At 37.8% G+C, this 12,067-nt stretch overlaps 2 protein-coding genes across 3 annotated transcripts in view; one reads left to right on the top strand and one right to left on the bottom strand.

Annotated features, from left to right (window-relative positions):
• Nucleotides 1–225, bottom strand: part of SMC6 (structural maintenance of chromosomes 6) — a 78,714-nt gene extending 78,489 nt beyond the window's left edge. The window contains exon 1 of the mRNA XM_053891136.1: nt 28–225. The gene's annotated coding sequence lies outside the window, so the exon portion shown is untranslated. The remainder of the gene's footprint in view (nt 1–27) is intronic.
• Nucleotides 226–303: 78 nt separating this feature from the next.
• The window catches only part of GEN1 (GEN1 Holliday junction 5' flap endonuclease), a 31,748-nt gene continuing 19,984 nt past the window's right edge, over nt 304–12,067 (top strand). The window contains exons 1-3 of one of the 2 annotated variants that reach the window (XM_019451349.2): nt 304–787; nt 8,147–8,349; nt 9,030–9,216. In XM_019451349.2, the coding sequence (XP_019306894.2) occupies nt 8,189–8,349; nt 9,030–9,216 (348 nt within the window). In that variant the 5' untranslated portion in view covers nt 304–787; nt 8,147–8,188. Of the gene's footprint in view, nt 788–7,892; nt 8,350–9,029; nt 9,217–12,067 lie in introns of those variants that run through there. The other variant, XM_019451358.2, reaches the window with a different exon arrangement.

The raw sequence follows: 12,067 nt of genomic DNA, 5'->3' as shown, positions 1-12,067 counted from the left end.
GAGCGACAGCGCGCGCCCTCACCTTACCTCGAACAAGTCGAAGTCTCCCCCAAGGAACACGATCAGCGCGGCTGTCGCGGTGCAGCGGGACGCTAAGGACACCCTGGGTCGTCTCGGCCTCGGCTGGCCACCGTTGGCCCGCCGGGAACCGCGCGCCCGCGGTGGGAGAAGGCAGGAGCCTAGCTGCCCGGGCGCCCACCGCGGGACACTACGCGCCTGCGCCCCGCCCCCCCCCCTCCCGCCAGGGCTCTGCCCGCGCGTGCGCGTTTCAGGGTTTTCGCGCCACTAGCGTCTAAGAGGAGGGGCCGGAAGTGCTCCTCGGCGGGCGGGGAAGCTGGTAGGCACGCAGGGCTCGGCTGCGGCGAGACTTGAGGGGCCGGGTGATTTGCCTAAGTGAAAGGGAAGAGAACTCGGAGTACCCCGGCAACAGTTCCAAGCATGCGTAGAGCCGACCGGCTAAAAGCCAGAAAAGCCTAGAGAGAGACTGGTCGCGGAAAGGGGACGGTTACTTCCCGGAAGAGGCGGGGCCACTGAGAGAGGGCGCCGAATTAGAAGTGATTGTGGCGGCTTCCCGGGTTGGGGTGCTGAGTCCCAGACGTTAGTCTTTGCTTAGCGAAAAAGGTAGAGAACTTTTCCTTTTCTTTTTTTTTCCACTTAAGTTTTTAAATTTTTTTTTATTTTAGAAGAGAAAGTTTGGAAACTTGGAGGCCACAGTAGTTAGGATTCAGGCCAAACTAGTAAATGACGGAGGGGCGTCTTCCAAAACCAAGGAGAAAAGGTTGTCCGGGTAAGTCCCGCGGACCGTGGAGAGGCGGCCCTGCCCGCCTTCCTCTGGCTCCTTTGAAAAGCCGGGTTAGGGGCGCTCCTGCGAACCCTGGTCAGAGGCTCGGCTGGGAGTACGGTGGGAGAGCCGCCTGACCGCGCTCTGGCCTTGCGTGCCTGGCCGCTGGCGGCTCCGCAGAGGCGGATGGCCCCTGGATGTCCTTCCTTCCCGCACAATGGAGCAAACGCCCACGCCCGGTTCTAGGCCGAAGCGGGCAAAGTCGTACTGGAGTGTTCCTTTTTCCTTGTTAACGTTGTGCTCTGAAAATACATAATAGCAATTACCTGAAAGCATTGTGGTTGTTTACAGCCTTCCCCCCCCCCCCCGCCCCTCCGCACTGGCCTATTATTGTAAACCCACCCAATAAATATCGGAACTAATTAAGTTTTAAGTTCCTTGACGTAACTTTCAGGGATGTTCTCAGCCCGTCATTAAACCTACCTCTTCTCTTCTGCCTTTACACAGCTCTTCAAGAGTTGGGTTGATCTAGTTAAATAATCTACTTTATTTACTCCACAGCCTCCCGTTGTAGATAGGAAAAAGTGGCATTTACCGCTACCCCCACTTCACCCCCAAATAGATGATAAATTTCTCATCCCCAGTAATGAAATTCCTTCCATCGAAGTCACCTTTTGCCTCTAAAGATAATCAAATGTATATCATATTCCCAGTGTGGCCCTTGCATGAAAAGTAGGACCTGGTCAGACTACGCTAAAACCCTAGCTCACTCATAATACCTCTGCCTGTACTTGACACATTGTTGTAATTCTCTTTTCATCTCTACTCTCAGTTGCCCTCCTGGGGTCTTTAGATGCAGGGCTTTATCTTTCATTATTGTATCTCTAGCATCTAGAGTTCCTGGTACATAGTGGACATTTAATAAAGGTTTATTGATAACTATAAGTTAAGCCGGGTATATTATCCTTCAAAGTTTAAGCTAAATTCATATGAAAATAAAACTGAAGAAAATTAAACTAGCATCAGTTAGTGAAATTATGTAGTAAACCCATACAATTCAGTCTTGTACTTAAATAAACTATTTGCCTATCTTTATATGAAAACAGTCTTGAAATAGAATTGGGAAACTTAAAGTATTTTTTGCTTTATTGCTACAAAGTTTTTTCCCTAATGTTTTTGCTTAAAACTTAAATAAAATTGGAAAACTGTTGGCCTAACAAAATGTGTATTTTGCATAAATCTAACCACTGACCTCTGTTTATGTTCTTTAAAATTTGATTCATTAGTGAAATTAGCAAGGCTCTGTGCTTTTCTCACCTCATTCAGTTTTATAATTAACCAATAAAAGCTTATTAGCTCTTAAGGAAGTTTTAGGAGCATAAATTGATTTATGGGCACCATATGGTTACATCAAAGGATTTGTTTTGTTTTAACCTGAAGTGGATTCTTGAGCCCTTTCTTTAAATTAGAAATTCATGTTCTTTCTGTCAAGCAATACTAACGAATATCGAGTGATTTTATTTTAGTACCAACTGACCCAAAATTGGTCATGAGATTCAAAGGATATTAGAGTTTTATAGTTCATCTGGTTTCCTACCTCTCATTTTGTAGATGGGTTGGTTAAATGTCTTCCAAGGTCATACAGCTTCAGTATCCAAGACCAAAATCCTAGGTTTCCAATCCCAATACTAATGCTCTTTCAGTAAATTAAATAAATTGAAGCCACTAATACATTATATAAAGTTATTTGCTAGCGTTATTCTGATGTTTTTGATTCATGTAAGTATTCTTGTGTCACTTTAATTCTTAGCAATTGTTAATATGTTAAAGAGACTTTATATGTAATTTATATTGACTGCATGATCAGATTGATGTCAGTAAGATTATCACATTATAAAATATGGGAGTAGACACCAAATCCCACACCACAAATTTTTTTAATTGTACCCTATTAAAAAATAAGGGAAAATTATATGTAGTTTTGGGTGAGTTTGATAATATGTGGTATTTAAATTTTACTTAATGCTGAGCTATTTTAGAGTAACCTCATCAGGTTGATCATGACCTCATTCAGAAACCATCTGTTCTATCTTTGAGTGTAGTTGCACTTGAATATCTTAAAAACTGTTGCGTTCTGTCCGTTTTGAAACTTTACATACGTTTACAATCTTCCCATTGCAACTTAGTGTTCAGAGGAAGCATTGGTGCAAAGAAGTGGAAAACAATAGATGATTAGAATAGAAATTTTGTATTAACTACATTCTTAAAACGTGGTGGTGGTGTTTTTCATAAAATACACATTTCACATAATTTTGCCCTTTCAGAACTATTGGGATATTCTTTTTATATATTCTGCTTTTATGAGTGATTTTCAAAAAACATGCATTTTAAACTTAACCAATTTAGATCATAGGTCTAATGAAAATAATCCTAAAAATAGTATTTTAAAATAATGTACTGCATGTAGAACACTTAATGTAATTCTACATTAATATTTTTTGCATTGTATAACTGGCTATAAGATGTCAGCATAAGTAAATTAACATGTACAAACAGGAAGATGATTTTAAAGCATATGCTTTAGATTTTCAAACAGGATCACTCTGGCTTCTATGAAAACAGTCGTTTTCATACAAGTGGAAGGTTGTAAAAAGTAGAAGCAGGGAGGCCAGTTGGGTGACTGTTACAGTTGTATACAGGAAAACGCAGGGCAGGGGGGGACTATCATTAGAAATAGGGATTTAGGATATATTTTGGAGGTAGAGGACTTGCTGATGGAATGGGTGTTGGGGACCCAAGTAAAGAGAATCAAAAAGGACGGCTAGGTTTTTGGCCTAAGCAACTGGATATTGTGGAGAGATAAGTAAAACAGTTCTGGGGAGAGATGAAATCAAGAGTTGGATGCATGTTATGCATCCATGTGAGGGCAAAGTAGGCAGTTAGATGTTCTAGTTAAGAGCTCAGTGGAGATGTCCGATGAAGTGGGAAAAATATTATTAGGGAGAGTTCATTATATATTATTAGAAGAGTTCATTATAGACTCTTCAAAGGACACTCAGCAGTAATGTCCTTTCTGGTGTAGTCTGCCTCTAACTGATTCTAAAAATATTCTTCCTATAATTCCTTTTGCTCACTTTCCATATCCCATGCCCACTCCCAATCCTTTTAACATGTTGCTTGGCATAGTTCTAATTCATTAGTAGTAGTAGTAGTAGTAGTAGTAGTAGTAGTAGTAGTTAAAAGTAGTCAAGGCTGTGTAGAGCCTTGCAGTAATTCAAGAAGGTCTAATAGAAGTTCATTAATGTAAAGTTACTCAGAGAAAAAAGATTTGTTGGGGCATGTCTAGCTCCTATAAAAATGTCCCCTTGATTCCTGTCATTCAGAGAAAGTGGTCAAAAAGGCATATTTCACAATAGCAGCAATTCTTCCATGCTTATGAAAGAAACTGAGAGCATTACTACTTTATAGGAGTATGCTTGGGGAGCACAAGAGAGATTCACCTTTTTCAAATCCATTTCAGTAGATACACAGGGACTGTAGGTTAAGGGATCAAAGTGGTTTTAAAAGCTTTGAGATGGATTTTAAAATACGGTGACCAAAAAGATTGGCAACGAAAGAGACATTTTTCTGGAACATACCACATAACTCAGGAAAATTGGAGAAGAGAACACTTTAGCTCAAAGATAGTCAGATTTTGCTTTTCTGGAACCAACAGATAATTCTGCTACTCTTTTTCTTTTTGCCTACATTGTTCTTAACAGTTGTGTTTAAATAGCTGTAGTTATATTTTGTAGTCTTCACTCCCATTTTAATAAAGGAATAACTAAAACATGTTCTAGGTAGACGGTACAGGTATCTGTTCAACTACCAGTGCTGGTTGTTTTGTGACATAACTGTGATGGTCATCCTTTAAACCAGGTTTATTCTGACAGAAGAAAATAAAATAGCATGAAGAATTCAGTTTTAAGCATAATAATTATACTAAAAATACTATTTATGGGCTTAGTTAAAAGCCCTCTCTATGTTGCTTAAGGGATCCAATCTGTTGAATTTTAATGTTTTAGTAGAATTAATTCCAAGCTTACTTTTTTCTAGGCATGGCTGCCCTAGTGAGTAATATTCCATTAAAGTCTTTGCAAAACGTTCCTAATGTGCTTGAAATATTTAGAGGACAACAGTGTGTAATCAAGAGGCTGCCTCATCAATGTCTCTTTTCTTTCTACAGCCTTTGGAAGGAATACAATATGCATGGCAGTCCTTTACATAAATGTATGCTTATGTGTGCCACCGTAAACAACACTGCACAAGATGGCAATCTTTGTTCATTACATATATACTAGTAACATTATGTAGTGAATAATATTATGTAATATTAGTAAAATCATGTAATGAAGCTTTAGAGGTAAGACAAAAAGGAAGGAACTTGCAAACTGGAAAGGCCAGAGGAAAGGATGCACCTTGCCTAAGTTTTCATGACTAGCTCCTAGATGGTATGATAGAAACCGGAAAATGTGAGTCTCTCATCCCTAAAAAAGCCATACTGAAGTCAGATTTGATATCAGGTATTATATATTTGCAGAACTTTGCTTTTTGACTTGACCCATGAACTCTAGCCATATTTGGTCTCATAATTTTTAGGCAAGATGCAAACCATCTAAAGATTTCTTGTTTTATTTCCCCAACCTTTTACAGATAGGACCACATTAAAAAATATATATATATATGTTTATTTTTTGAGAGAGAGAGAGCAAGCTGGGGAGGGTCAGAGAGAGAGGGGGAGAAAACTCCCAAGCAGGCTGCACACTGTCAACACAGAGTCTGACATGGAGCTCAAACTCACAAACTATGGGATCATGACCTGAGCCAAAACCAAGAGTCAGATGCTTAACTTGGCTGAGCCACCCAGGTGCTCCAGATAGGACTACATTTTTTAAAACTTTTTTTAATTTGAGAAGTAATACATACATATGATTATTTTAAAAACTAGCACAAAGGAGAGTATACTTTGAAGAGTAATTCTTGTCCCCATTCCTGAACTATAGTCATCCCTGAAATATAATCTATGTTGTACCTGTTTTCACTTTAAAACTTGGAGATTGTACATGTAGATCTATCCCATTTTTTTGCTGCATCATCTGTTCTATTTCAACCTACCATAATTTATTAAAGATACTCCTCTATTGATGGACATTTGGTTCTGCTCATTGTTTCACTGTTACAAACAGTGCTACGGTCGATATCTTTTTATATAAATCTGCACACAGCTAAGAGATATCCTAAATTCCTGGGAGAGCTTTTGCTAATCAGAAGACGACCTGCATTTAAAATTTTGAAGGCTAGAACCAGGAGTACATTTAAATGAAATATGATCAGTTATAATGTTGCGCCCGAGAGAAAAATCTCATAATTTCCTTCAGTTAGCAATTCATTCCAGTGTACAACTTGAATCACGAAAGAAAAGCAACTGTCAACAAGAACTTCCCTCTCAAACTTGCTACTTCTGAATTTTATGCATTCTGATGTTTAAGACTTAGAAGCCTTGTTTCCTTTCATAATAATGAATTAGAAAATATATATGTCCCCACTCTTTCCAGAATTAGCTACAACTTTTCACATTAACAAAGAGATAAAACTATCTCTGAATTGATGCCACAATGCCACATTCAACCAGTGAGACTTCTTACGTGAAGTAGAAAATATTAACACTGAGGTACCATTCACTACCTAATGCTTTATCCTTTGCATTTAAATCTGTATATTCTTTGTAAGGTGACATATCAGCAAATATTGGTGCAGTTCTTCATAATAAATGCACAAAATAATACCTGTGGCACTGGCCACATTATAAAATTAAGATTCAGAGAAGTGCAGAGAAAGTAACAATACTTCCAGCCTTTATTTATTTATTTTTGCAGCCATGTACAATTTGAGAAAATTTGCTTTTTTTTTTTTTTAAATTTAGAATGGCTTTGCATTGGTTTTGCATTTTGCATGGTGATAGCCTTTTGTAATATTTTTTATATCCTACTTTGTGTTTCTGGAATGAATTAAGGTCATTTTCAGAGGATGGTAATCTGGATTATGTTTGTAGAGTCAGACTGAATTTTCATTGCAAATACTACATAATACTCTTATCAAATAATAGCAAATTAAGAGAAAAAGAGATACAGGTGTTTAGTAAAGAAAAACAACTGTAGAAAATACTTAAGCTAGAATACCAGAATTCAAGCCACTTTTGTCTTTAAAATGTCTTGTACACAGAAGAGTTTAACATTAGTTTACTTTGAATAGTGGCACTATAGGTGATTTAAAATTCTTTGTTCTTTTAAAAGACTTTATTTTATTTTTCTACAATGAATATGTGTGGCGTTGCAATTTGAAAAGCCAAAGCTCTTTTTAAAAAGATATCGCATATCCTTCCAACTCTCCATTTTCTGTCCCCTCCCCCCCCCCCCCCCCCCCCCCCGCCCCAATCTTCCATTGACTTTTCCTGCAATGACCCCTTGGGATTTTTTTTTTTTTTTTCTTTAGTTTACTTTAACATGCCTGCTTTCTTGCTTTTGTTTTCTTATTTTTCCTGATTATGGTAGGGGACTAGTCCTATTCTTGCTTTGGATATGTAAATCAAGGAGTGAATTCTCAAGTAGACAAATATGATTTACAGCATCCCCAGTGCCCATGGCTGCTTGTGTTATCCCTTGTTAACAGCTGGAACAAAGCCAAAGTTACATCAGTATTTTTGTAGCTAGTAGGTCAGTTACCACCATTGTTAATGTTTCAAATGTTCTTGATTCATTTGGAAAAGCTGACTTGGGGTTGGGATGGGGGGCAGTTAGAGAAGGAGGGAGCCAAACCATAAGAGACTTAAAAACTGAGAGGGGCGCCTGGGTGGCTCAGTCGGTTAAGCGTCCGACTTCAGCTCAGGTCACGATCTCGCGGTCCATGAGTTCGAGCCCCGCGTCGGGCTCTGTGCTGACAGCTCAGAGCCTGGAGCCTGCTTCCGATTCTGTGTCTCCCTCTCTCTCTGCCCCTCCCCTGTTCATGCTCTGTCTCTCTCTGTCCCAAAAATAAATAAACGTTAAAAAAAAAAAATTAAAAAAAAAACAAAACTGAGAATAAACTGAGGGTTGATGCGGGGTGGGAAGGAGGTGAAGTAGGTGATGGGCATTGAGGAGGGCACCTGTTGGGATGAGCACTGGGTGTTGTATGGAAACCAATTTGACAATACATTTCGTAATAAAAGAAAAAACAAAGGAAAGGCTGACGTCTGAAATAAATAAATAAATGAATTCTCTATTTATGAATTATCCTAAACAAACATATATTATTTGAATTTCTATTCTGAGCTTCTGTGTCTTTTAACAGTCTTTTGAAGTGTGTTTCAAATAACAGCAGATAATCACCAGAATGGGAGTGAATGACTTGTGGCAAATTTTGGAGCCTGTTAAACAACACATCCACTTGCATAATCTTCGTGGGAAAACCATTGCGGTTGATCTGAGTCTCTGGGTATGTGAAGCACAGACAGTCAAAAAAATGATTGGAACGGTCCTGAAGCCCCACCTCAGGTAGAGTAAAAGTTCTTAGGATATAAATGTATGATTGTATCAGCAGATGACATCTTGGTTTTGTTTCCACTTTGTTTATTGTTGCTTTACGTTTTGAGATTTTAAAATATATTAACATGTCTGCCTCTGCCATCTCTAAATTGATGACTCACAAATTTGTACTTCTTACTCTTTGAGCTCCAGATTCAAAGACCTAGCTGCCTGCTTAACATAGCCACTAGGATGCTTTGGCGACTAGAAGCCAGAAAATTGGGAGCCATTCTCTCTGTTTGACCCCTCTTCACATCCAATCTATCAGAAAGTCTTGCCAGCTCTACTTCCAGAATATACCATGTGTTCATAAACTTTGGTCAATGTCCAGAGGCACCACCTCACTGCCACCATCCTCTCATCTGTTCTGAAATGACCTCCTCATGAGTTTTCCTCCCTCAGTTCCTGGCCTCCTCCTTCTCCAAACTGTTTTCCATGTAGCACTTAGAACAATCATAAATCTCTCTTGCTTAAAAACATTTAGTGTTTTCTCAGTTCACTTAAAGCAAAATATTAATAAATAAAATGTTATTGCATGTATGTAACCTTTTTGATACTAGTCTGATGTTCTTGCCATTATGTCATACTGCTGTGTAGACTTTCACTATCAATGTATGAAGATTAATATATTATTAATTTTTATATTTAAGGAACTTATTTTTTCGTATCTCATATTTAACGCTAATGGATGTAAAACTGGTGTTCGTTATGGAAGGGGAACCCCCAAAGCTGAAAGCTGATGTCATAAGCAGGAGGAATCAGACTCGGTATGGGCCTTCTGGAAAAACATGGTCTCAGAAAACAGGGAGATCACATTTTAAATCAGTCTTAAAAGAGGTGAGCATTTAGATATGATTCAATAATTGTGATATGAAGTGGTGAGTACATTTTACTCTGATAAAGGTTGTTATATAATTATCTTTAATACTCACTAAACTTACTGTAAATAGAAGGCCAGTGTGTATAGAGACAAGTTGATATTCTGTAGTGAAACTGACCAAGTTCAAGCCCTGGCTCTGGCATATAGAAATTCTGAGATGTTGAGCAAGATTTTTAAATTATATCTGCCTCATTTCCTATCCTGTGCAATGAGGAAAGTAGCACTTTGCAGGGATAGGGTGAAAATTAGAAAAATTAAAAATATCTGATATTTAAAGCAACCACTGCATAGTAAGGAGTTAATACATGTTACCTGTTGTGACATCTTCAGCACTTAAAGAATTCCCAGAATAGAGATCTAATTAATTCATACTTCACTCATTCAGAATTAATGATAGTTCATATATAGAATATATATTTAGGACTTTCTAATTTTTAAAAGTACTTATTGTTATATTTTAATATACTTATATATTACAAAATATGTATTTTTATAGAAGTTAAGGAATGGAGAGATCATCTATAATGAAATATATAATGAAAAAAATAAAAACCAACTATTATTTTGCCTCTCTTCAAATGTATATACTTTTTAAACTTGCCTTTAATAGTGCACAAGTGATTTTTATCTTGGACTTTTTCTTTTATGTTTATTTTTGAGAGAGACAGAGCATTAGCGGGGGAGGGGCAGAGAGAGAGAGAGGGAGACACAGAATCCGAAGCAGGCTCCAGGCTCTGAGCCATCGGCACAGAACCCGACACAGGGCTCAATCCCACCAACTATGAGGTCATGACCTGAGCCAAAGTCAGCTGCTTAACCGACTGAGCCACCCAGGTGCCTCTATCTTGGACTTTTAACTTATCATACCCTTGTATGCCTGTTGCCACATTCTTTCCAAATCCATCACTTGTAATGGTTGTGCAACATGTATGAAATACTATAAAAAGCTCTGAAATCATCCCTCATCATTTCATATATGGTTTGCTTTTCAGTTCTCTATTACATGTGAACTTATGAAGATTTTTTTGTGTACAGCTTTTTCTTGTGATTTGAGATTTTAACATAATTACCCAAAGTGGGATGGATAGATAGATAGATAGATAGATAGATAGATAGACAGACAGACAGACAGACAGACCAAAGTTTAGGAATGATTTTATAGCTCTCGCCAGTCACTTTCCATCAGCACAGATATGAGATAAGCAGTTTCAGTACACCCAAAGAACATCAGATGGTAGGAGGTTTATCTTTGTATTATTTAGTATATAAAAACAAAGATATTTCTTTGTTTATGTAATATGTAGGAGTACATATATATATTTAATATATATTGGTCTCTTTTTTTTAAGATTTTTTTTTTTTTTTTAATTTTAAATGCTCATTTATTTTTGAGAGAGTGCAAGATGGGGAGGGGCAGAAAGAGGGAGACAGAGAATCCCAAGTGGGATTGGGACAGCAGTGAGCTGTGAGCCCGAGCCCAAGCCCAAGCCCAAGCCCAAGCCCAAGCCCAAGCCCAAGCCCAAGCCCAACATAGGGCTCGAAATCGTGAACCATGAGATCATGACCTGAGCCAAAATTGGTTGCTCAACCGACTGAGCCATCTAGGTGCCCCAGATTTTATTTTTAAGTAATCTATATACCCAATGCAGGGCTCAAACTCACAACCCCAAGATCAAGAAATTTTTTTCTTTTGTTTTCTTTATGTTAAGGATATAAACTTTTTATTATATTTGCTTTTAATTCATATCCCTGTTTTCTTTTTAATTATGGTTAAAAAGTTCATTTCTTTTAAACAATATTGTATAAATTAATCATTTTTTCTTGAAATTTTATTTTCTATTCACATAAGATTTTAAAAAATAGTTTTCAGTTGGTGACTTTTTCCACCTTAATGACTGTCAGTAGTTGAAGAAAATATCTGTACTGGATTCTAATTATTTCTTGTATAGTCTGTTCCTAGAAATATCCATGGTCTGTATACTCAGGGCATTAATACCCAGTATAAAACAAAAAGATGTCCATCTCTTCTTGAGAAAATTGTTCCATTTCTGTTTCTTTATTGTAGTAATTGTGATGTCCTCAAGCATTTTGTGTGAGTGTTCAGTATTGCCTGAATGAATAAAACTTTCATTTTTATATTTCTGTACCCTCAGTTTCTAGGCCCTACTTCCTGCTAACCCACTGCAGTCTCTTAGGTATAAGCATGAAAACACAAATTAGTCTTCCTCCAATACCACCCCACGTGACAGACACTTAGGGTAGCAAAATCTACAACCAGCCTTCCAAATTCTGTGCTGGTTTTTGAAGAATTGGAATGACAATGCAGGAATCTAAAATAACTTCCAAATTCTTTTGTTTATTATGAAAAGATAATTCTTATTTAAAGGAAGGCAGAAGCAACCCCTGTAATGAAACTATCTCCCTAAAGTCACCCAGCCAGAGTCCTGGAAAGTACTCTTTTTTTCTAACACAGTACTTTGTCTTTTTGAACCTTGTCCATCTTGGACAACATCTAGCAGAGGTTTGTATTATGTAATGTAGCATGCAAGCAATCAGTTAAAGCAATGGATGATATTTACTTTATCAGTCTCTAAAACTACCGGTAAAAAGGCCATTTTCCTCACCATACCCAGTATTTCTCAATGTGGAATGTGAAAATGACAAGAAACAATGCAGTAGGCTATAAGGCTAAATTACAAGCTGTTCATCCAGATTCAACTCATAATGCAAGGAAAACTCATAGAGGATTGTTCATGAGTCAGCAAATTGATAGAAAGAAATCGCTCGCACAGACAATTGACGTCTAGG

This window comes from Panthera pardus, unplaced genomic scaffold, assembly GCF_024362965.1.
Source record: "Panthera pardus isolate Hobbes unplaced genomic scaffold, ASM2436296v1 HiC_scaffold_26, whole genome shotgun sequence".
Classification (NCBI taxonomy): Eukaryota; Metazoa; Chordata; class Mammalia; order Carnivora; family Felidae; genus Panthera; species Panthera pardus.
Note: the sequence above shows the minus strand (reverse complement) of the source record. Positions and strands in the feature narration are given on the sequence as shown.